The 25477-nt window shown below is 39.8% G+C and overlaps 1 protein-coding gene across 1 annotated transcript; it reads right to left on the reverse strand.

Moving 5' to 3' along the window:
* Positions 1–4004: 4004 nt before the first annotated feature.
* LOC121180568 (calretinin-like) lies at positions 4005–16179 on the reverse strand. The gene is made up of 11 exons (XM_041036091.1): positions 16019–16179; positions 9911–9987; positions 9212–9301; positions 8897–8977; positions 7868–7924; positions 7332–7409; positions 6321–6376; positions 6176–6215; positions 5305–5358; positions 4768–4839; positions 4005–4583 (listed from the first exon to the last, which is right to left on the reverse strand). Exons 1-11 carry the CDS (start codon positions 16110–16112, stop codon positions 4467–4469), a joined length of 816 nt encoding a protein of 271 aa, XP_040892025.1. The 5' UTR covers positions 16113–16179; the 3' UTR covers positions 4005–4466.
* Between the last annotated feature and the right edge of the window lie 9298 nt (positions 16180–25477).

Here is a 25477-nt window from a genome sequence, read left to right on the forward strand (position 1 = left end):
GTACCCCAGCCTCATCTGTGCCGTGTGAACGAGTTTTTTCCAAGGCTTAGGAAATAGTTTGTAAAAGAAGAAATCGATTGAGTCTTAATCAAAACTCAAAACAGTTACACAAGCACACCCACTGCCCTGTTCTTCAACCACACCCTCTTTACCAACGAAGCCCAAAACATACCATGATATAATTTGTTTGCACCAAGACAATGTGATAATGACATCAGTCTGTATTTGTAGAACACATCTCATGGATGTACCAGCACCATTTCAATGTTTCACAACACAAAATATAAGTGAAGATTATGTAGGGTTACAGCCATGCCAAATAACAAACATGGTCTTCTGTTGTTCGGGGTGCATACATGCATGCTTGCAGTGCATGCTGGGAGATGCGAAACCCCGACAGAGGTCCAGTATTGCTGGACATGAGAGGCACAGACTTACAAGAGTCTACAGCCATGCTAGCAGCTGGGGGGTTCCAGTTAAGCACAACAGTGCTTTGAACTCTATGATAATGTCAGTGACCAGAGGCGGTTCTACATTGAATTACTCCCTGGGCGACACCCCCTCCGAGCGCCCCCCCTCCCCCCACTTCCCCCCCAAAAGAAAGAAAAGACACTTGATACAAACAGCCATGTTTTAACGATATTTATAACATTCTCCAACTCCAACATTGCCAAAACAATTTAGAAATGAAAGTTATCAGAAATTAAATTAATATAGTCTATATACATAAAAGTAGCAAAAATATACACAATCACACTTAACAACAGCAGAGAATAATAATATAAAATAAAATAAAAACAATATAATTTTATTACTTAATGGAATAATATACCAATAAAATATGGAATAAATATTCTGAATAGCACAAATCCATCACACAAATGAAAACACACTAAAGGAAATCCAAGTACAACACTATTTAAAAAAAACTATGTTTTCTGTCCCAGTTGCCGCCCGTCCCTTCTGTCGCGGTCTTACTTTATACACACAGCTCAGGGCTCACAATTACCCACAGTGGCCGCCGCCAACAGAAACAAGGTGTGAACTCAACACTGACATATTATCACTTGTCTTGGTTCTGTCTGCGATCTCGACCTCCTCCCGCATCATATTGATGGTGACGCCCTTTCAATGGCCAGTTATGGCGATGATGTAGTCTCCCAGCAGTCCAAAAAAGAAGTTTAACTTTTGTCTGTTTGATGGGTGCTTCTCAAGGTAACCTGTAAAAACAGAGGAAGAATACTGTATGCATAAACTTGTAATGTGACGTTCTTTGGCTAAGGAACATAGAGAGACCACACCATAAGAGACCACACCCTGACCACAAAATGCCACAAAGGACCACTGTGTTCTTCTATTTGAATTAGAAGAAATCACCAAATCACCAGACCAACATACATGCATACGTACATACATAAAAACCCAGTTTCTACATGTAGGTCCCTGTAATGTAAAAATCTGCAGGGCTCTATCTTAATCAAAAGCTGGTGCATATGAACCTGCTATGTTTCAGCCCTGCAACCAACATTATTTCATCAACCACCACAATACTCCACAGAAACTGGAAGATGTCCTACTCATCAAGGCGACTGACATATTTGGAACAGCACAAGCGGACTGAGCAGTCCAGATTTGTGCGAAAGCTGTAGAAGTAAAAACAGTCAAAAATTAGAAAAATGTAAAGTGTCACCAGAGGAGAAAAAAATACTCAATCCCAACACGGGACTCAAAGTATAGACAGTCCTTGTCGAATATTACTCAACTATGCATAAAAGTTGCTCGGTCAAAATTTTACTTGAGTTAATTACTGTGGAGTACTTGCTTTTAAACATACTTCAGTATTCAAAAGTACAAATTACAAAGTACATTTTCTAATATCGATACATTGTTGTACTGTTTCCACAATGCATTCACATGCATAATATGCATATTATGCTGGTGGTGCATGCTGGGAGAGGGGACGGCTCCCACACTCTCCCAACCCTGCCACCCACCTGAGTCTTTTTTAGCAGAAAAGTTCTAACAGAATAATTGTCAGTATATGGTAATGCTACTTTTTAGTAAAGTTCTGAGTACTTATTGAATGACATTAGTATTAACATGTCCCTTTTTAATCCATAGCAAAACAATAATCCGTATGAACATTTCTGCAAACCAAACTGTAGAAAAGTGAATGAGTTTGTATCATAGACTGTATGGTTTGTAGTGTGTTGCCTTCAGGTGCTCATCGTAAATGTCTGTCCCTGTTGCCGCCCGTCCCTTCTGTCGCGGTCTGGCTTTATATTATACACACAGGGCCCTCAATTACCCACAATGCCCGCCGCCCGTCCCTTCTGTCGCGGTCTGGCTTTATATTATACACACAGGGCCCTCAATTACCCACAATGCCCGCCGCCCGTCCCTTCTGTCGCGGTCTGGCTTTATATTATACACACAGGGCCACCAAACAATCAACAAAACAATGCCACCCAAACAATCCATGAAGCAATAAATGACACATCTTGATTGCACTTCATTTTATTGACCACTAGATGTCCTACTCGAGCACTGTGTCATTGAAGCCTCGGGTAATGAACCATTTGTTTGAATCAGGTGTTGAAGCTACAACAAAGTCTCGATCAGCCATCACTACTTGTGGTGCATGTTGGGAGATGGGCCGGCTGTCTTTATACTTTTAGTGCCCCAGAAATCAGCACAGTATTTGCCTTTAAATTCATAATATTCATATCAAGAAATGAGTAACCTGTGTCTACTATCCTGTGTGTGTGTGTGTGTGTGTGTGTGTGTGTGTGTGTGTGTGTGTGTGTGTGTGTGTGTGTGTGTGTGTGTGCAGCTGTACAGAGGGGTAAATAACAGAGGGAATCTCATCTGTCTTTTTTGCTTTCATGTCTCATTCCTCTCACTGAATGGGACTGATGTGTGTGAAGGAATCAGAGCGGAGATAACGCTCTTTTTCCTTGTTGTCAGCAGTTAACAGCTTGGACTACAGTACAGTGTTTCACTGTGTGCCCTTGTGTATTTCTGTGTATGTGTATTTGTATGCCCACATCTGTATAACACTGAACACTGGGTGTAAGGAGGTGAGCACTGTATTGTTTTTGTGTACAAGTGAGTGTCTGTGTAGTTGCAGTCGTGGTGTGTGTGAAGGGGTGTGCTTTAAAGATAGTGAGTTCAATTAAAGATGAATGAGTTGATGATTAATTTATGGAAGGTAGACTTTTCCATAATGCTGAAATATGGGGGCATGGTGACTCTGTCCAAGAGAAAGAAATGTAAAAGGGCATCATCTAATAAAAAGAGCTGTCATTTCAGTCAATGGTGAATGTGAAATAACCAATATATAATGAATAATAAAGATATATTGTCATCCACATATTATAGAGGCAAATATAATTAGGACTATCCTATAGAATATGTTTTGTATAATGATGTATTGAAGTTCAGATACATTTGGATGAGAGAGACATGTTTCAGTTATTTAACAGTGCAAATCTTTGGTTGCCATGTTGTATTTTCTCATGCTGGCTTATGCCAGATTTGTATACGTGTAGGCAAGCGTGAGACAACCATCCTGCTGTATTTTTGTTGGTCTCTCAGCTGATCCTACTCTGTTCACTTCATCTCCAAGTGCTACAGAGGCTTTGGAGACTCTATGAAAAATGGAGCAGCACAAGCTTTTTCTACTACACATTTTCTGTTACCAGGAGATTAGAAAGTGAAGGTGGAGCGCTCTGGAGGAAACATTCTTGCTCTGGGCATCTGTACAAGAGCAGTAATCTTCACTGGAGCCACACAAGCTCAGAGTGGGGGTGGGGGGGGGGGTGTATTTTCTTTTACACACCACAGAGAGAAAACGCCAAACAAACCTTTCACCGTAGAAACAGTGAAATCATCACCCTGATTGGTGAGTGGTAAAAGAGCATCATTCAGATCAAGATATGACTTTTTCACACAACTGAATAAATGGGACAAAAGTTGTCATGTTATATTTATTCATCTCTCATTAATATCTTTAATAGAGCATTTCAAGCCTCATCAAATAAAACAAGATTATATTAAATCAAATAAAAATAAATGAACAGATGCTACAGAACAGAGGTATCCATTTTAAATTCAGTGGGAGAAGAACATATATAGATATGATATGACTGTAAAAATACAAATGCATATTAAAAATGGGAAGTAAAATAAATGAATACCCAACATATTCCGCTAGTCATTGCTATGGCTATCTCACTATGGGACTGCACCTAAAGTTAAAAAAAGAAAGAAAAAAAAAAAAAAAACTCAGAGAGTTATAAAGCTAAAACAGCAGGGCCAGCAGTAAACTTTGTGCTTTCAGAAGCACTTTTGTTTTCACTCTAAGTGGTGGAGCGAGGTTAAGGGTCACACATGCACCAGGTTACATCAGGAGGTAGGAAGGAGGAGACAGTGAGGGGAGGACAACAGGGTCCCAGGCAGGGAGGTCACAGTGTGGAGTCCCGGCAGAGGACGATCTCCAGCTCAGTGCGGTACAGTTTCCCTCCGTCAGACAGCGCCATGATGCTCTTCTTGTACCCCACCAGTCCTGCTGAGTCCACGTCCTGCCAACAAGCAAAGAGTTTTAGATAGAAAAGTCACAGTCAGAAGGCACAAACTTATCTACAGATGGAACAAAGACACAATGCAGAGCCCCCATACTGTTGGCAGCTATTGCATCTCAGCTCTATATTTGGCAAGACAAAAAGTAACCTGAACTGATCAATCAATACGCTAACTATTCATTACCATTTTGTTCTTGTCACAGAGGTCCTTCAGCAAAGCATCCAGCTCCTGCTCATCAATATACCCATTACCATCCTGGTGAGAGAGACAAAGAGGAAGGTCTGAATTATACAGACAGAACAGATTTTCCTAAAATTGTTTAATGTAAAAACAAGACAAAGAGTCTACAGCCATGTTAGCAGCTCTGTGAGGCTGTATGTCAGCACAGCGGTACTTTGAGCTATAAAGTTCAATGTTTAGCTCAGTAATTGTTACAATTGATCCCCAAGAGAACATGAACATCTGTACCAAATTTCACGACAATCCATCCATTAGTTCTTGAAATATTTCAGTCATAGCCTCAAGTCACGGTGCCACCATACAGAAAGTCAAGCGCTCACTGATTACATTATCAATTTAAAGTCAAGCATTTAGCCTCAGCCTCAAAGAGCCACTAGCCTGACTGTAGACTCTTGTTTCAGTACTGAACCCAGGAACAACACACATACACACAATGCATAACACAGATACAGTACATATAGCACAGACAAACATTTTCACCTTGTCATAGAAGGTGAAGAGGGAGTCAAATTCTTTAACTGTGAGCCTGATGCACTGTGTGAAAGAGAGAGAGAGAGAGAGCGGTGGAAATTGTTAGAAACTGATGGATATTTCTAGAGAGTGGTAAAAGCCCCACCAGATCCAGAACTGATATTAATCCATGGAGATTATGATAACTGGGGCTAGAGTTAAGTTAATCCTGATCAGACAGACTAATCCTCTGTCAGAGAGTAATTGTTGATCTGCTCTCCCAAGCCAACATGTATGTATGGGAACATACATGACAAAATGCATGTGGGAGATCTATGTAGATTAACATTCTCACGCTGCAATAAACAGGGAACTTTAAAGCATAAAAATGGTACATATAGTGGTCGTGTATTACCCTTGTAATGTCTAGGTAAGAATATACATGAGCTGTGTAATAAGATATAAGATATGCAATAAGATATGTTTTTATTTTAAGATGAAAATTAAAGTTGTAGATAAAAAAACAGGACTTGAATAATTTGTCTCTAATTATTAAAATGATTTAATGGAACATAAATGTTGCTCCTAAATATAGCTGGGATTTCATCATGTTTTGAAAGAAACGTCATACTGTAATATTTAATGCCTGAAGAACTTAACAAAAGTAAACCAACATTTGTGTCAATGCCCCATATGTTCATTCAGCACTTTGATGACAAATAATCCTCTTGTCGTGAATCCAATAATGTTGAATTGTACTATTGTATCCTGAATGTCCACTGTTGTCTGGCTTTTCTGCATCAGAGGGACCAGACTTAAATCTTCAGCTTTGCCCACATGAATAAAATTATGCCTGAGCTAAATTTGAAGCAAGCTAGTGTGTTTGTGAATATAATCTTACCTGGAACTTCAGCAGGAAATTTTCCTGCACTGGCAAGAGCCTGCGGTAAAACACAGTGGAGAGTTTTGTGTTGTCAGCGACCTTTGAAAAATGAAACTTAAAAATGAACATTTTAAACAGACAACTAAGCTGAAATAACACTCACCTTGCCATCTCAGAGAGGCCTAGTTTACCATCACCATTAAGATCAAACATCCTTAGCTGCACAAAAAGAAAATTAACAGGGACTTTATCATCATGTGCTGTATATGAACCCGGTCTCATATCAAAATGTGAAATAGCTACGGTTGTCCACAGTACAAAACGTATCAGTCTCACAATTAGGGCCTGATAATTGTGAAATGTTCACGTTTATTGAACGGATATCATCAACAGTTACAGAAATATTTCAATAGCTCACAACGTAACAAATATATACAATAACAAACATGCCACTTGGTTTCATCTGTGGCAGAGTTCATAGCAACCACATAACAACAGTTTGGTTTATAGAAAAGAATAGAAATAGAATGGGGCAAAAAAAAAAACATGAACATTTCACAGTTTTCAGGCTGTGACAAACATGGCTATTTCACATTTTGATATGAGACCGGGTTGTGTATATACACTCACATACCACATATTAAACATATCCTTTCAAGTGAGATTAAAAGGCAGCAGTTAAGTGTGTTCAGCGAACAGATGGCTGACTGATGCTGGTGGCTATAAAAGTGATGTCTCAGCAGCACAGGTGAAGTATTAAAATTCAAGCCTTTAGGGATGTTACTCCAGTTACATGGAGTCGAAGTGCTGCAGCCAAGTGCTACAGTTTGAACATATGGGCACGAAGGCATTGCTGTTGAGCGTAGACAGAAACAGCCAAACCTCATGTCAATTCTTAGAGCTACTGAGAATTTTGAATGATGCCCGAGGCAACATGTTTTATCACTGCAGCTTAAGTTAAATTTTCAATTAAGATACAGCATAGTGTATGTTTAATACAATGTACTTTTAAAACACAATTCAGGGTCTAAGAGGTGCTTATGGGCTGTGAGTAGTAATGATGTCATCGTGTCATGTTAATATAAATGGATTTTACACAGTGACAAAACTCTGAGTTATGAATTTGCAGAAACAGGGTGAAGGAAAAACACATTCTGTGTCAAACGATGCTCACAATTGTCTGCGTGTACTCATTGAGCTTCTTGTCATCGTAGTTCCTGTTAGCTTTCTTCAGCAGGTCAGACAGGAAACCCTGAGAGGAGGGAAACACTACCACAGTCAGCGATAACATGATATAATGCTGGACAGAACTACATACATGTGCAGGTTCAGTGGAGGCTGTAGCTCCAGTTATACCACTAGCATGACACAGAATTCATCATTTCAACCAAGGTTTGTTTACAGTAATTGCTGCATAGGCATTCACACATACTGTACATTAACCACTCAGTCTATTTACTTATCTCTCTTTTGTTTTGAATATATGCTCACAAATTATGAAAAGAGAAACATATATACACGAACAGCATGAACAGTATCTATATAAAGCAATCTGTATTAAATATCAGCTGCTTTATACAAATTACTGGGCTTTTTTTTTTATATCACATAGGGCACAAACTAAGAGTACAACTCCTACCAGAGCAGCAGTGTTTTAAATGATTCTACATGAATCAGCTTTACTCCAGAGTTTGACATATTATGTTTTACCTTGAGCTCATTTGATTCAATATATCCACTACGGTCAGTGTCATACCTCCTCCAGGCCTGCAGGGGAAGAGTAATGGTGTTACAGAAGCTGTTAGAAAAATGCATGTGCTCCTTCAAACACAATGACAAATAAGAAATACACACTTGATTCACAGCAAAAATAATAATTAAAAAAAAGACTACAATAAAGAAAAATGGCAGTGGTGTTTTCTGACATTGTGTAAATATAGAATTTGTCAAAGCCCGCATTAAAGATGGATACCAAAACCCTTCCAGCACTCACTGCCTTTCCCCTGCAGAAAGCTGCGGCCCATTCATAATGTATGTTTGTCTGAGAATAGCTTTAACACATGGAGAAGCCTGAACATCACACCACCGAAAACCCTCCTCAACCAGAGTGCACCAAGTGCGTGTATGTGTGGGTTATTTTCAATCACAGTGGCCCAGATGTTCAATGCCTCACCGTTTTCTCTCATGTTTGATATATAGATGCTTTTCTGGCTTGAAACTGAGGTTTAAATGTAGTATGGCTTTATATGTAATAACGGTACACAAACAGAACCAATCGTTAAAAACATACAAGACTAATTTATAGACTATATGAACTTCAGTTTTAGTTCAGTTAAATTTTTCATTTCAACTGGTCATCAAAACACCTGAAGAGAATTTACATCAGTGATATCTCGGTGCTGTCAGGGAAAACTGTTACCAAAGTCTCATACGTAGTGCAGCTTCTAATATCCAACATTTTGTAAGTGTTTGTGTTCAAGGCACAGCATCCAGGCTTAAAATGAACAATTTACAATCTTACTTGACTGTTTCCACATAAGCCAAGCGCTCTAACTTGTCACAAGGCTGATTCAAACCCCAATTCTTTGCAAACATTAAATCGAATGTTTAGATGAGTGTGAGAGTTTGACAGAGCAGTTCTAATACACAGAGTTATATAATGAGAACTCATTGCAAGTCATGAGGAATAAAGAAGGTGAAAAATTAAATATATAAATAAATGAATTTGCACAAACTTACTGCCATGAACTCAGCACTGGATCCCACAAACTCTCTGAAACACAGCAGGAAGTTTTCCTCTGTGGGCAGAATCTGAGCCAACTACAGAGCGGAAGATAAAGAGACAGAAGGACTATTATTCCAGAGACACATATTTTATGTTTAGGATCTAAATTGCATCTATGAAGACAGGAAACATTTAAAATGTAGGCTTTATTCAAACAGCTGCTATGTTTTCAAGAAGAGTTTTTTTTGTTTGTTTTTTGTTTTGTTTTTACTTTACTGGACACATGATTTACAGTGAAGATACATAATCTTTATTTAATTTGTTCTCACCTCCGACATTTCAATTCTCCCATCAGTGTTTTTGTCAAAGTTGGCCATGAACTCCTTCATCTTTTCTTTGAAAGTAGCATGTGAAGGATCCTGCAAGTACATCAAATCACAGATCAAAGACACTTAATAATTCAGTCTTTAATTTAACTATATATTCAACACAATTACATAATAAAACATGTGAACTAGGCTTGCCATTAAGATTATATTTACAGACTCTCAATTTGCAACAGCAGCTCAGTTTTGTATGAAATGTAATGCCACCTGGACGACGTTTCCACATACATAATGAGGAAACATTATTTACTGTAGGTTGCCTGTCAAACATGTTTATACGGAACCTATTAGCAATATGAACAATACATGACAATTGATTTGATTTGTTTTCTGTCCTTGGGCATTCACGGCACTTGGTTAATGTAAGTGAAAGAAGAACCAGGAAAAAAAGCACAATCCAGTCAGAACTTATTTGTTTCCGTCAAAACTCAATTAGCAAAACAAATTTGTAGCCTATAAACGTAATTTAGATAACTGTGATTAATATGTCTTTGTATTATTTTGTGAAATGATGGATTGAAGGTGGACTGAACAATTTGTGCCAAATAGAATGTGACATTAAATTAAGTCATGTCACCGGCAAGAGTCACTTTGGGTGAATTTGACCGTAAATACTCAGTAATACTGATGTGCTGCACTCACCACGCCTGCGCCATGTCTCGCAGTCTCCAGCTCTCTGAAGAAGTTCTCCAGCTCCTTCCCTTCGATGTAACCATTTCCTGCGGAGCACCAGAGGAACTAAATTAGTTTGGCACAAATTCTGTTATCAAGCTGTTAAGTCGCTTGAAGCTTTGTTGACTGTTCAAAAGTTTGATTAAAAGACTTAGATTTGGATGAAAGATTAAAGGTCATCGGGGGTCTTCCAATTTTGGAACAGTCTCCAAACCTCGAGCGCTGGTCTAGTCTCGAGTCCTCTGCGATTGAGTGCAACTGAGCAGCTCTGAAAACTGCTCACTTGAATTGTATCCAGAAGGTATATGTGATCACAGCTGTACTCAAATCAGCTTGTACATTTCTTAGAGGATTTGGTTAGTTTAGCCCTGAAGTCTGTGTACAAGGCAAAACACAATTCAGAGTCGTCAATATTCAGGTCCCGAGGGAAGTCTGGAGCATTACAACACTAAGATTAACATGTTTTGGCATCAGTACACAGCTGAAAACTTTTAATTGAAAACTCCCTTTGATGAACTGAAGGCACAACAAACCGAAACAACCTCCTGTCTGCAAATTATTTTACACTCACATTCATATGTCTTTGCCAAACTGGCATTTAGCTGTGGATGAGATTCTGAGTGATGTGATGCAACAGAGAAAAAAAAAACAGACCACAAGAGTCCAGCACAGTTGGAGTGTAAGCAGTGTAATGAGTGTTTTCTTGCCTAAAAGGGCGAAAATGGGCAGTCAGACTGATGCTTATTGGGGTATTCTGTCCCTTTGTCCAGATTTGTACTTCTGACAGTCACATGACCACGGATGATTTAATACAATAACTTACTGCACTGGCTTGCCTGCAAGTCACAGAGTAACATATAGGACATTCAGCGATCCCTTTTTAATCATAAGAATGAGTCCCATCTGTCTGCAGTCCGAGCAGGGATTTGGGGTTCGTGCCTTCTATCGTACCAAAAATGTTAATAAAATTGTTATTTCAATTCAGAATAAAACACAGATGTACATAATAAAATGCAGAGATTCGTCCCGCTCACCCCTTCATCTCTTAATCTCTTATCCTCTCATCTACTTTCCTTTCTGATCATTTTCTCCCTCACCCACCCCACCCCCCCTTCCTCCCATCTCCCTGCACAGCTTCATTTACACATTGTATTTGATAGGTGCTCCATGTCACCATCTGTGCTTTGGTTGAGCTGGTGTTTTAGATATACACATATCACTCCAAGAACAAAGTTTATGATGATACAAGAAACTAAAGGCAGTACTGCCTCATTATAACCTGGCATTCATCTTTCCATTAATTACTCGAACTTGAACTGCTAATGATTATGGCTCGATAAGCCCTGGTTAGCCAAACAATGAAATTCTGTTTACACTTACACTACGCACTTATGCACTTTTACAGGCCAATTATCTGTTGATTACAAGCAGCATCACTCACAACCAAACCAAAAATGTCAGCCTCATGGTGGCACTAGATGAAAAGTTTGAAGATGACAAAAGACAGTAGTAGACAGTTCATCTTCTGGGGACCATGAATGCATGAAAGGAAAATTTCACGACAATCCATCCAGCAGTTATTTCAGTCAAAGCATCCCACCGCTAGAGCATCACTGACAGGTGGCTAAAAATTTTATATATTGTAGTAACTTAGATACTTCTAATCTGTGTTTGTTTAGAGCAGATGCCTATTAAACACAAAATTACTTACATTACTTCAAAGCTATTTTTACAAATTTACCCACAAAGTTCCAGAGAAATATGTGTTTTTCTCTACTTTGGTTCAGCAGCACTCACTCAACATTACCAGAAGCAGTAATTATTTTTCTGTGAGTGCTGCTTCCTCCTTGCTTGGTTGGTTCTTTACAGCTGGGTCAGCAGAGTGGGGTTTAGTTAGATCAAGTGTGGCGAGAACGTGTGATCAAGTGTGAGAAAATGCATGCAAGAAAGGGAGTACACACAAGTTACTGTGCATAACAGTAACAGCAAATAGTATGTACAGTGGGTACGGAAAGTATTCAGACCCCCTTAAAATTTTCACTCTGTCATATTGCAGCCATTTGCTAAAATCATTTAAGTTCATTTTTTTCCTCAATAATGTACACACAGCACCCCATATTGACAGAGAAACAAAATTATTGAGATTCTTGCAGATTTATTTAAAAAGAAAAACTGAAATATCACACGGCCATAAGTATTCAGACCCTTTGCTCAGTATTTAGTAGAAGCACCCTTTTGAGCTAATACAGCCATGAGTCTTTTTGGGAATGATACAAGTTTTTATAAATAAATATTAAAGCCCCAATTGGTGGAGGGCTGCAGTCATGCCTGACTTTCTAGAACTTTCTCTTACTGCATCTCTGGAGCTCAGCCACAGTGATCTTTGGGTTCTTCTTTACCTCTCTCACCAAGGCTCTTCTCCCCCGATTGCTCAGTTTGGGACGACCAGAACCCTAGGAAGGGTTCTGGTTGTCCCAAACGTCTTCCATTTAAGGATTATGGAAGCCACTGTGTTCTTAGGAACCTTAAGTGCAGCAGAAATTTTTTTGTAACCTTGGCCAGATCTGTGCCTTGCCACAATTCTGTCTCTCAGCTCTTCAGGCAGTTCCTTTGACCTCATGATTCTCATTTGCTCTGAGATGCACTGTGAGCTGTAAGGTCTTATATAGACAGGTGTGTGGCCTTCCTAATCAAGTCCAATCAGTATAATCAAACACAGCTGGACTCCAATGAAGGTGTAGAACCATCTCAAGGATGATCAAAAGAAATGGACAGCACCTGAGTTAAATATATGAGGGTCACAGCAAAGGGTCTGAATACTTATGGCCATGTGATATTTCAGTTTTTCTTTTTTAATAAATCTGCAAAAATCTCAACAATTTTGTGTTTCCCTGTCAATATGGGGTGCTGTGTGTACATTATTGAGGAAAAAAATGAACTTAAATGATTTTAGCAAATGGCTGCAATATAACAGAGAGTGAAAAATTTAAGGGGGGTCTGAATACTTTCCGTACCCACTGTATTTGTATCTGAACGTTTTTTTTTTTGTTTTGCAAAAGTTTGTCTCAACAGAAACCTAGTCTTAAATGAATGACCTTAAGTAAACTGTAAACCTCTTCACCTGAGTAATGAAATGTTTCTCTGGTGGAGTTTGCTATTTCATAATCTAATGCATAACTGAATCAGGTGATTAAATGCAGCACAGTGTGTATCTCTGAACAAATAGCCTATGATGAAGTGTGACCGTGTGTGTGTTTATATGTGTATATATCTGTGTTCTCAGTTCATTGGGACCCACTACCAGAGTTTAGTTGCAACGCAAATCTCAGCTGCCACATGGAGCGCACCACTGCACACTGCACACTGAGCAGATGCAGCCCTCTCCCTTCCTAAACATTTTCAAACTGCCGACTACTCAATGGCACTTTGAATACAATCCAGCTGCCTCACTCATATCGGCTAAAAAATGCCATAAAGGGTTGTGCCAAATACAGATCACACAAAAAGGTGACTGAGTATATCATAAAAGTCCACATGAGGCATTACATGATGTAATATCACTCTTCAGCTGGAATAGTGATATTACTATATATTCAGCTGGAGTTGTTCAGTAGAATGAAATCCTATAGGATCAAGAGGAAAAAATGCTTCACTCTTTGGATTTCACCCAGTGTGTCGCCAACTTTCCCTGCAAATGTGGACTAGTTCTGCTTGTCCCAGTTTTCACTGTAGCCAGTAGGAGGCACAGTCCATTCAGTCACTGCTGCTCTGCAGCTGTGGTCAAAAAAGCAACTTGTTGCTGCCATGATACAATTATTGCCAACAACAATCACTCACAAACACATCCCCAACAACTGTGGAGAGTGGAGAGGTGAAGTCTATGTTTACTTATGCATTTACTTTGAGTAAATTCCTCTGGGTCAGTCATTTTCCAATTTACTGGTTTACCAGTAAAAACTACTGGTCTTGCCTATCAGTCCATGTGGTCTGTCGTGGAGTTGCAAACGTACTTTGATCTACTTCTAAACTTCAGGTTTTTATCCAGTCAAGTTTGTGAGAACAATGGTTTATAGATTATTAATGTTAGAATTAAATGACACTGGATGAAGGCAATGCTTTAAAACATCTTGTGAGACTTCAGAGGGAGGTTTTAGCTTTTATTCACTACTGGGGGCCCCAAATAAAAGCATTTCAGTGATTCACTACATGATTCTATTCAGTAAGATAGGGAAGTGATTGGCTGCAGTTTCTTCAACCTCATTACCACTGGTGTGGTGCCCTGGAGCATATCACTTCACCCCTATACTTCTCCAGTGGAGCTCCTTGAAGACGACAGTTTAAAAACTCACTGCAGTGCACTGCAGGTGTACAGGTCTGAAAAGTTCTGGATCAATAAGCCATTGGTCTGGTAGCTATTTATTACACTCTCTCTTGATCTATAGTTTTCTCAATATTTGCTCACTGATCTGTTAAAAATCACATGCCATAAAATGCAGAAGTTGTTTTTTTTTTCTCATGAGATTTAGGGAAAGTTTAGAAACAATGGTCAAGAGAGCGTTTTGAAAGCACTGTAGGATACTTAAGTATGTTTTTGAAGTACTTTTACTTTTCTCAAGAATTTCCATTTTTATGTCACATCAGGCTTCTACTTCACTAGATTCAGAGGCAATTCACTGCACTGATTTGACAGCTAGAATTACTTTGCAGATTAAGATTTAATATATGATCAGTTAATAGCTCAGCTTTAATCACACTTAGTAAAATACGATGTGTTATCAGGGCTGCATCTAATGATTATTTTCATGATTAATCTGGTGAATCTGTTCATTATTTTCTCAATTAATGAAATAATTGTTTGGTCCATAAACTCTCTAAAAATAGCAAAATAAATAAATAATAAACAAATAAATAGGTCATCATATTTTCCCAAAGCAAAAGTCAATATATTCAAATTTTGTCCATTTTGTCTTTTTACCCAAAGACATTCTAACCTAGAAGACTAAGAAAAATAGTAAATAGTGTTTTTACTTGATAAAATAACTTAAATAATTAATTAACAAAATAGTTGATCAACTAACCGATTACTAACCGAGTACTTGTACTGGTATCACTGTGATACTGGTCGTTGTAAAGGATCCGCTGCCAGTGGCTGTGTGCCTCTACCAGCACACACACGCGTACACACGCATGTGCATGCGCGTGCACACGCACACGCGTACACACACACACCCCTTCAGTTCAGCCCCAGTAAGCTCTCAGATTCAGAAGCTCCTCCTAACAGACGCCCCTTCTTACCTTTTCACTCTCCCTCCCTGCCTCTCTCTCTCTATCCTTCGTCCTCCCTCCCTTGCATCCTTTTATCCCTCCCTCCCCCATCTCTTTCTCTCCCCTTCCCTCTCTCTCATTCCTTTTTATCTCTCAGTTTCCCTCCCCCCTCTCTGTATATTTTATTTCACTCACTGTTCTTCCTCTTTTCCAGCCTCCCCTCTATAACTTACCTCTGACGGAGTCTTGGTTTAAAAACGCTGCAGACCCTCAGACACATTTAAATCACAGCAAATGTACTAAGTATGCTTCAGTGATTTCAACTTACGAGCAATAAACTCTTATAACGCTTTCATATATATATATATATATATATATATATATATATATATATATATATATATATATATAAACAAAAATTATATATAATTTTAGTTTTATTTATTTATTTATTTTTACCGCAGACACACTTTATAATATCATGAAAAAACTGAATATTGAACACTGAAATTAAAACGATTTCCTTTCAGATTATATAGAGTGAATATAATCATTTTCTTACAGCGGTTAGTGATATAATGTATTATTTCATGTTCTTGATTTTACTGTTAAACAAGCACTTCACTGGATTTATTATTTTTTTAAAAACAGAAGAAATATTAAATTCTAACTGGAAATAAAATTGTTGGAATATAGTAAACAGAAGCGTGACTGTCTAATAATGCACCTTTCTTGCAATTCTATTTTTAGCTTCTAATAAATTCATTTTTTAAATCAATTAATCCCGCTCTTTTCAAAGAGCTGGACACTGACCGTCTGCATCAAAATGTTTCCAGATGTCGATGAACTGCGCCGCGGTGAGCTCAGCCAGGTGCAGGTGGGGCGGCTGCTGTGCTTGAGTTGCCATCTCTGCTGTTTCTTCCCCCGTAAAGTCGACTGTGACAGTTGCAGGTAAACTTTTCCCGGTGTGGCGCTCCTTGGTACTGTGGGCAGCTGCTCCTCAGTCGGGGCTTTTAAACCCCCCGCGGCGTCCGCGATTCTCCTGCCCGCCACACGGGGGCGCTTCCGCCGTGCAGAGAGCCTGCAAGGAGCTACAACAGGGGACCAATTACATTAGGAGGGGGAGGAGGGCTCTCCCGGGTTTTTGCATGTGAGTTATCATTAAGTGCTGTTCGGGCTGCTGGTTTGATAGCAGGATCATTATACATCATCCAATCCTGCTGCTCCCATGAGGAGAAAATTACATCAAACAATTTATCCTATAGCGGGGCCCCCTGCTGGCTCCCCTGGATCTTGTATGATCTGTGTCATCCCTGTCTCTTCCGATCTTCCCTCTCCCTGCACTGTGAATTATCAAATAAATCCATAATAAATTAAATACCATCCCAGGGGCCACAACACCTCAAGAGGTGGAACTCCAAACAATAAAAATGTGCAGTGGAGTGTGTGACATGCTCCAGTCAGGACCACATTTTCTTCCAGATCACTCCTCCACTTTCTGCTGGCTTTTACCTATGAGATGTCACGAGAATACACCCTCCCTTCTTTGGTTTTACTTTCATGTACACCCCCCCCCCCCCCCCCCATCCTTTCACACCCTCCATAATTATTCCTGGCCTGCGGAGGTCAGAGGAGCACTCAGTCTCCTTTGGTCAATCGAAACCATATTTGGCGTAAATCCAAGCAGCAGAGGCGGCTGCAGCAGCAGCAGCAGCAGCGGCAGCAGTACTGCATGGCTACTAAATCACCAACACGCCTTTGCTCATTCTGCAGGATGAGTTATACACTCCTCCTATCTTTTTCTCATCTTCCCCTCCAACATCTCCCTCTCCGGTTTGGTCCCCACAAGCTGTGGACGTGAAGGATGGGTGCTGAGGTGGGGGGAGGGGGTTCAGATGGAGAGGATGCAGAAGAAAAGAAGAAGAAGAAGAAGAAGACACTTTATCTCCTCCCTGCAGAGCTGTGCACTGCTGATCAGATTGAAATGGAAGAAAACAAAAACAGAGAAAAAGAGTTGAAGATAATTTGTGTGTATGTGTGTGTGTGTGTGTGTGTGTGTGTGTGTGTGTGTGTGTGTGTGTGTGTGTGTGTGTGTGTGTGTGTGTGTGTGAAAGACAGACAGAGAGGGAGAGCAAGGGGGAGATATTTATAGGAACTCTGATCACAAAGCCTAAACTGTATGAATAATAATCAGAGAATTTATAGGATTTGTTTGCAGAGCTCTGAGCGCTCTCTATTGGAGGTAAAGTGATGGGATGAGTAATGAGGAGTTGCATGTTATGAGAAGGACAATGATGATTACTGGACCTCTGATCAAGTGCTGCGTGGATATAAGCATGCACGTGCACATTCATGTACTTACTTGAGATGCGATACCCACATACAAACACTCAAATATAAAGGCAGGTGCACACACACAAGCATGCACATGCAGAATGAATTTAAAACAGGCATTTCGTGGATTGCAGATTATGGATAATTATGCAATCCTGTTAATGTTGTATCATACACATTGCGTGAAATTTAGATAAAATGGCTTACGTTGTGTCGGCCAGGTGTTTAAGAGGCTTTTCAGTTCACTTTGATTTAATTTTCTGAAATGCAGCGACAATGTATTGCCTTTAGAGTTATTCATAATCGTGCAGGATCAAGTGCACAAATCCTGTTTGTGTTTATACATAATGAAAAATTATTGGTCACAGTCAAATGTAATAAAATGATAACATGTACAGGTCAGAGTACAGCCATACTATCCGTTCTCATTTAAATGAAGACAGATAAGTTAGTGAATTCAGGACTGTGGGTTAATGGCTTTTGTTATGGATGATTATTACCTCCATTGTCATCTGCTGTTTCACCACATCTGTCCTGCTTGTGTCAGTGAAAGTCACTGCTCCAGCATGTCTTTCTCCCATTTTCACTCTCTCTACTCCTTCCATCAGGTAACATTAAGCACATTATTACATTATGAATTTTCCTGCCATGTGTGATCATTAAGGTCAGACTTATCCATTCTGGCACCCATTTTTATATAAAGCCTAAACATGACAAAACAACAAAAGTTGTTTTGTCATGTTGTAAGAAAACCTCAGAGGAAGAGCTTCCTATTCCTTTTTTCTTACAAACACTAATGTTAATCCAAAGGAAGCAACTTTTTCAAAGAGTCATCACTAATGCCTCAACTCTTCTTTTGAGAACAGCAAGACAAAAATTGTTCATATTTTGTCATTATCACATATTAAACTAAACATTAGTGTCTTCTAAGTGACACAAATGCAGTCGCACAACTGTGTTGTTTGCCTAAATGTAGCGTCCTGCTTATCTCCAGAATGCTAATCAGCTTCATAAAGTGAGATATAATGTGTGTGTGTGTGCATGTGTTTGTAATTTTTTAACCTAAACACAGGACAGCAGCTGCGTGATGACCCCCTTGCTGATGTTTGCGTGCACTGACTAACCTCCAACACACAGTCATGGTTGAATCTCTCTGTGCCTCTCTCTGATATCTGATCAACCAACAGCACGCAAACCAGTGAGAAGACCCACCTGGCACAATAACTACACCTGACATGGTGTGGAGACAACAGACATGCAATCCTGCAATCCAAAATAAGACTTTAGAGAGGGTGGGGTGGGGAGTGGGGGTTTGGGGGTGTGTGCGTGTGTGTGTGGGGGGGGGGGGGTAAATAGAAAATTAAACGCTGAAGACGATACATTATAAATCATGCTGCCTCTTATTATTAATTTATCCTCCTAAAATATTCACTGGCATTGCTCTCTGCTCAGATCAATTGAACTTTGACCCTGAATGCTGACACTGTTTGCAGACCTACAGATGTGGTTTGGTTTATTGGCTTTAGAGGATGTGGACAAAAGACAGTTACGTTGCTATGCTGTACTGCAGTTGACCTTTCTACAAAACAAAGATTCCACACACCCCGACCATTGTCTATTGGCTGCACAACTGGACAGAGTTGGCACATGTAAGGACTTTTTTTTTTTTTTTTTTCAAATAAATGGCTGAAAAGTTTTTTGGAGACTCACTGAGCCTGAAGACATGTTTAACATGTAGCAGAATCAAGTAAGCAGGTGATTGGGAAGAGTTAAATGGAGCAAGCTGTCCAGCTGCTGCAGGAAAAAAACATCTTTGAAGGGCTGGGGATAACTGGTGAATTTGGAGGTGAAGGAGTTGAGGCAAGTCCAGTGCCAGAAAGCAGCACTTTGAGGTTGCGCTTAAACTCCCAGTATGCTTTATCAGAACTGCTCATGGGATGGTTGAATAGCCATTTCTGTAACAACCTGACTCAGACACCCACTGCATACAGTGATTGACCAGCTGTGCAATGATGAGACAGGAGCCAGAGTTTGAATTTCTCTCTCTGGCTCATTTTCATTCATTACATAACAATTTCTGTCTGACTTTTTACATGTACAACCAAGTACAAAACTCTGAAAGTCTTCCAGTGAAATACTCACTGTTTTCCCCGTTTCTAATGATCTCCCTATCTCTCCCCTATCACTGGCTTTTCACTCTGGGTTTGAGTGGATACACATTGCAAACAAAAAGGCAATTTGATGAATTGTGAGGTAGGAACCATCCATATTGGTGTAATCCAGCACTTTCACACTTTGACACTACAGATAACTGCAGGAGTCTGGCATGCAGGGCAACCGCACGCTAAACGCTGCACTCACAACATCGAGACATATAAAGGCACATACAATTCACCAGACAATCACTCTTCTGAATGGCCTCTGTGGACAACAGTGCAGTGGCCCATGTGGCTGTTTATCTTACCCACATGTCCTCATTAGCTACATAGCCTTTCAGGACAGGCATGTTAATGTGCTCTCTGATGAGCAGGACATCTCCACACCTGAACGTTCATTTCTTCAATACCAAACCTCCAACAAACCTTACCCTTACTCCCATCACTTCTCATCATGCAGCCAATCAGACACCAGCTTAAATAAATGGCTAAAATAATAAATTACACCAAAGTCCTCCTCAGTGATGTGATGCCACTGAGACAACAGCATCTAAAACTGCATAATTACATGCTCAAAGCAACAATACATACCAAATGTGCATATTGTTGGTAGGAATGAATATCACGGTGTGGGATTATCTGTGTGGAAGTGTGCATGTATATTAAATTCGGCTTTCTGGATTTGACTGCCAGAGACATTTGCTTCAGCACTAATGTGGCTGAGCAGCAGTCAGAGTGGGAGTGTATGATTTGTGCAAATTAGAGTGACAGGGTGCCTCATTGCAGTAATCAGCCATTTTTATCAGCTGCACAATGTGGACTACAGTGTGATCATCAGAGATAGAAACTGCTGGAGTTGCCAAAGGCCTGAAAACCTATGCTGAAAACAGATAAAGCAGAATGCGATTTTCAGTCTATTTGGCAGATTGTGTTGTGATTATTTTTTTGCAGAACACTGGAACAGATAAACACCTTACAATGAGAACAACTGCGTCATTATTTTCTGCATGCCATTTGTACAGGCAACAGCACAGAGAACAACATTCAGCAACAGCAGCTCACCACATCTCAGCCTCCTGCTGAGATAGGAGCTGAACTCACACAATGAGACCCAAACATCACATCACCACATATGGGGTTTCACAGATGAGGAAACATCACAGCCAAGTCCACCAGATAAAACTGTGTATTTTTGCCTTGAATGAACGTTTAGGAGGAGAAAGGCATCTCCCTGTATGCAGGCAGAATGATGTGTTCTCCCTCCTCCATAGGGAACAATTAAGATACTGGATCTCCCAAGAGCACATTTCTCAATTGCAAAAACAAACACGAGTAACAATGTCACCTGAGACAAGAAATTATTATTTGTATTCATGATGCAATAGTGAGCCCTGTACAAAGCCTGCGAGGCGACAACTTCATGGAGCTACAAAAAGAAAAATGATGGGAATGCATTGCTTAGAAACAGGTGCATATATATATATATGGTATATGGTATATATATAACTATATATATGGTATATAACTATATATATAACTATAACTATATATACATATACATACATACATACATACATATATTTATATATTTATTTATTTGTTTGTTTGTTTGTTTTTCCTCTACACCAGCAGGAACAGATCAAGTGAGGTACTGAAACATCTTGGCATCACACTTGCACATTTGTAAGTACTTACATCTCTTGGTAACTTAGCAGTGGCAACTGAATTAACGGTGCAGTCGTGCTTTGCAGTATAGAGCACATTTTAACTGTGACAGCCATTCAAACTCAGCGCTGATTCGAGTCAGAGTGCACCAAACTATGTGGATGGTGGTTTCCTTAAAGCAAGTGTCTGAGTCACACAGACACATTTGACTCATGTCACACGCTGACCTCCACACACCACTATTCATCAGCAGTGTTTTTTTGGGAGGAGAAATATGAATCTGTGTGGATAAACATGGATCACACACGGAGAGAAAGGATGTGTGTGACCAGGAGCTCAGTGCTGTGATGAATCTTGGTGTACTGACAGACCTCCATAAACAAATGCACTGAAGCGCAACAAGCACTCCCACATGCACATATAAAAGTGCAGTATACATACCTGAGCAAACATATCCTCAGATGGATGTGTAGTGTGCATATGAGTGTGTGTGTGTGTGTGTGTGTGTGTGTGTGTGTGTGTGTGTGTGTGTGTGTGTGTGTGTGTGTGTGTGTGTGTGCGTGTGTGTACATATTGAATGCCAACAACAAGTGTCCCCGTGGCCTGATTTGTGCTCTCCACCCCCACCTCTGTCCAGGCAGTTCCTTTTATTGAGTTAATTCAATCCAGTGGGTGAATAGAGGTCTATTGATGTGCCTTCAAGCAACGAGAAAGAGACAGCGAGACAGACAGGGAGAGAGAGAGAGAGAGAGACCAGCATATAGTAAACGTCAATGTATAGAGAGCAAATTTATCAGCCATTGATTATATTCAAGTATACTGTAGAGGAGGAATAACATTCAGTGAAATCACTCCCTGTGATTACAAGATTTGAAACAAATTAATAAAATTAAACTAACGCCATTGCAGACCATATGGGACCTAATCTAGCTGCCAGACTGTTGGAAAACACGTGTGACCCAGCAAACACAGAGCAGCTTCACACACCGACTCCTCTGACAGCTGCACATTTAAAAGCTTTGGCTCCATTGTGTTTTTATTTCGGACAGAAAATGACACAATGAGCTCAAAGTGCAAACTTTGAAAAGAGGCCAGGTGGGCTGAATTTTTTTTTTTTTTTTTTAACACATGCACGATTACAGTGAAATATGTAAACTCACATGCAATGAAAGTTAATGACATTTTGGTCATAGACCCTCTTTAAGTCATCCTGTCAGGGAGAGAGGGCTCAGACAGGGACTCAAATGCACGACTCGAGTACACAGGAATAAGAGGCAAAAACTGATCTTTAATCCAAACAGGGTCGGTACACAGAATGGCAGTCCAAGTCCAGGTCAAACCACACAGGGAGTAACTCAAGGAACAAATGCTGGAACGCTCGACTATACAGACAAAGACGATCTGGCAGAGAACAAAGGTGAGACCAAGACTTAAATACACTAGGAGGCGGGGAAACAATTAGACACAGGTGCAACACATTAGGGGCGGGACAGGTAATCACTGAGGCGGGAAACAAAGGAGGACAGGAAGTGAATCTACAACAAAGACAAAGGGGTTAGTAATTTCAAAATAAAACAGGAAACTAACTAAACTGGTATCGGGGAACAAAGACAAACAGGACCTGACTCAGGAGCTAGATGTGACACATCCATTATCTTCCTTTTATATAATTTAATCTTACTAAGTAAATGTCAACCAAAGTGTGAATTACAGTGTATATTTTGATGATGAGTAGTAAATAGTAGTGTTAGATATATCAACAACAAAATTGTTGTACAAAAAGACACTGACATCATTCAAATTGTCTTTTTTCTTTAACCTTCAAGTATCCTTCCAATGTCCACTCAAAAATTTCGCAGGATACTGTAAATGAACTCAACATGTGACATTTGTCCCTGAACACGTCCACCTTGTCACACTCAAACACTGCCTCGTGAATTTGCACCACATTACTCTGATTATAACAGTATTTGCATTTGTCTTCATACAGGAGACTATGTTTGACCCAGAGCAGAGCATTAGCCTCCATAGCCAACCTATCACCTGAGGTCCGCTCTTAATAAAATAAAGCACCCACATACCGCCCTCAGCTTTTATCCCTGTCCTACAGAATATACCGAGGCACATGACAATAGCATGTTGGTTCAGCAAATACCTTAAAAAATGCTTGTTTGGCAGCATGAGTGACTTTCATGATGTTATTTTCTCATTTCATTTGGTGGTGTTACACTGTATTCTGTGACCCAACAGATTTTGTGACATTAATAATTTCTACATATCTGTACTGTGAGAGTATTATGAGTAATGTTCATTCATTCATTTTCTACCACTTAATCCGTCAGGGTCGCGGGGGAGCTGGAGCCTATCCCAGCTGACTATGGGCGAGAGGCGGGGTACACCCTGGACTGGTCGCCAGTCAATCGCAGGGCTGACACACAAAGACAGACAACCACTCACGCACACACTCACACGGGCAATTTAGAGTAGCCAATTAACCTAACCCATGCATGTTTTTGGGATTGTAAGAGGAAGCCGGAGTACCCGGAGAGAATCCACGCAGGCACAGGGAGAACATGCAAACTCCACACAGAAGGGCCCAGACCAGGGTTCAAACCTGGAACCCTCTTGCTGTGAGGCGACAGTGCTAACCACTGCACCACCGTGCCGCCCATTATGAGTAATGTTTATTCTATAAATGTTTTATAATACATTACACACACTTTACTCTGATATTGGCAAAGGACTATTAGAAAAAATGGTGCCCACATAAAATGCAGTTTCATAATGTGTTGCAACAGTAAAGTATGATTGCAGTGGTAATATAGCTGAAATGGGTCACACAATATGGTGTAGCAGCACACAAATCTAGATTAGTAGTGTGAAAGGCCAAAACAACAGAACACCAAGCTGGGTTTACCAGGGTTTGTTAATGATAATGTAATATTATTAAGTGTAAATTATAAAAATTAGTACAAAATCTGTGATTTTTAAATCATGTATATAATTTAAAAGTGACCAAAAGCATGAAAAGCCCATAATTTATTACATATTATTTTTATCCAAGTAGAACTGGGCAGGGACTGAGTCACTGATTGGTGAAGGTATTAAACTCGTATTTTTTCAGTGTAAACAGTGTAAGCTCATGCTGTGAGCCACGGTTCATGGCCTGCTGGTGCCTCTCTGCACAGATGTAGAGGAGAGTTAAACTGATTAGCATTTTAAGAAGACTAACCCAAAAACCATTGTGCTTTGGCAATAAATCTGAGACCGTCCAACATGATTTACATACTCAATCCATAAAAGCAGCCATTAGAACAGGAACTAAACTGCAATATTTCCAAGAATCGACAAAGATTGACACTCCAATTCTGGCCGAGTGTCAGAGGTTAATTGGTTGTTGTTGTTTACGAATGGAAAATACCTGCCGCACAGAGAGATTTGTGACCCCAAATCCCTCTTTTCTCCTTCACTGAGTTTTTAATTTTTCCCTACAGATGCCTGAGCTGTATCCACAACCTCATTTAGCACCAAAAACATTGCAGTTGCATGAATTAATTCCTTCCTCTCATGGATTTTCCAGTTGCATATTCTCTTGTAGTGTGGTGTCGAGGATTAATGTATAAATACAGTACAGTATATATTTATCACTTCAAACATTATCTGTAGCTGTCACAGTTTCTAAGCAGGAATGGTTTTATCTCACAGAGTGACTTAATTTAAGTCACCCATCATAGTTTGGTTGGATTACATCTTCACAGTTCTATTTTTTCTTATCTACGTCTTGTTGGTCCTTTCCATTTTCACATTTCCACTAATACTGCAGAAAATAGCTGAGCTTCATCCCTATCAGTAACTGTTCAACAGACCTCAGAAGGCTTTACTTTGGGCAGTAAATTTTAAAAGCCCACAGCCATGACAGTAACTTTGCAAGCTGCTCTCCAGGGCTGTTAACACAAATGAAAATGTGTTTTTTCGTATGTTTACCTTTTTGTTTGTTTTGTAAAAGAATTGTTTGTGTCTACCACGGCAGATGTGACATGGCTCACATCTTTTTTTCTAATTCAGAGACTGATCTGTGTTTGTAGATGATCCATCTTTCGTCTGTGAGCGGGACAAA

The sequence above is a fragment of the Toxotes jaculatrix genome, chromosome 1, assembly GCF_017976425.1.
Source record: "Toxotes jaculatrix isolate fToxJac2 chromosome 1, fToxJac2.pri, whole genome shotgun sequence".
Lineage (NCBI taxonomy): Eukaryota > Metazoa > Chordata > Actinopteri > Toxotidae > Toxotes > Toxotes jaculatrix.

Coding starts and splice junctions, on each gene's coding strand:
- LOC121180568 (XM_041036091.1), bottom strand. CDS start 16,112: ATGGCAACTCAAGCACAGCAGCCGCCCCACCTGCACCTGGCTGAGCTC. Junction 6,216..6,320: donor GGCCTCTCTGAGATGGCAAG/GTGAGTGTTATT, acceptor GTTTTACCGCAG/GCTCTTGCCAGTGCAGGAAA. Junction 4,840..5,304: donor TCTTCACCTTCTATGACAAG/GTGAAAATGTTT, acceptor CTCTCTCACCAG/GATGGTAATGGGTATATTGA.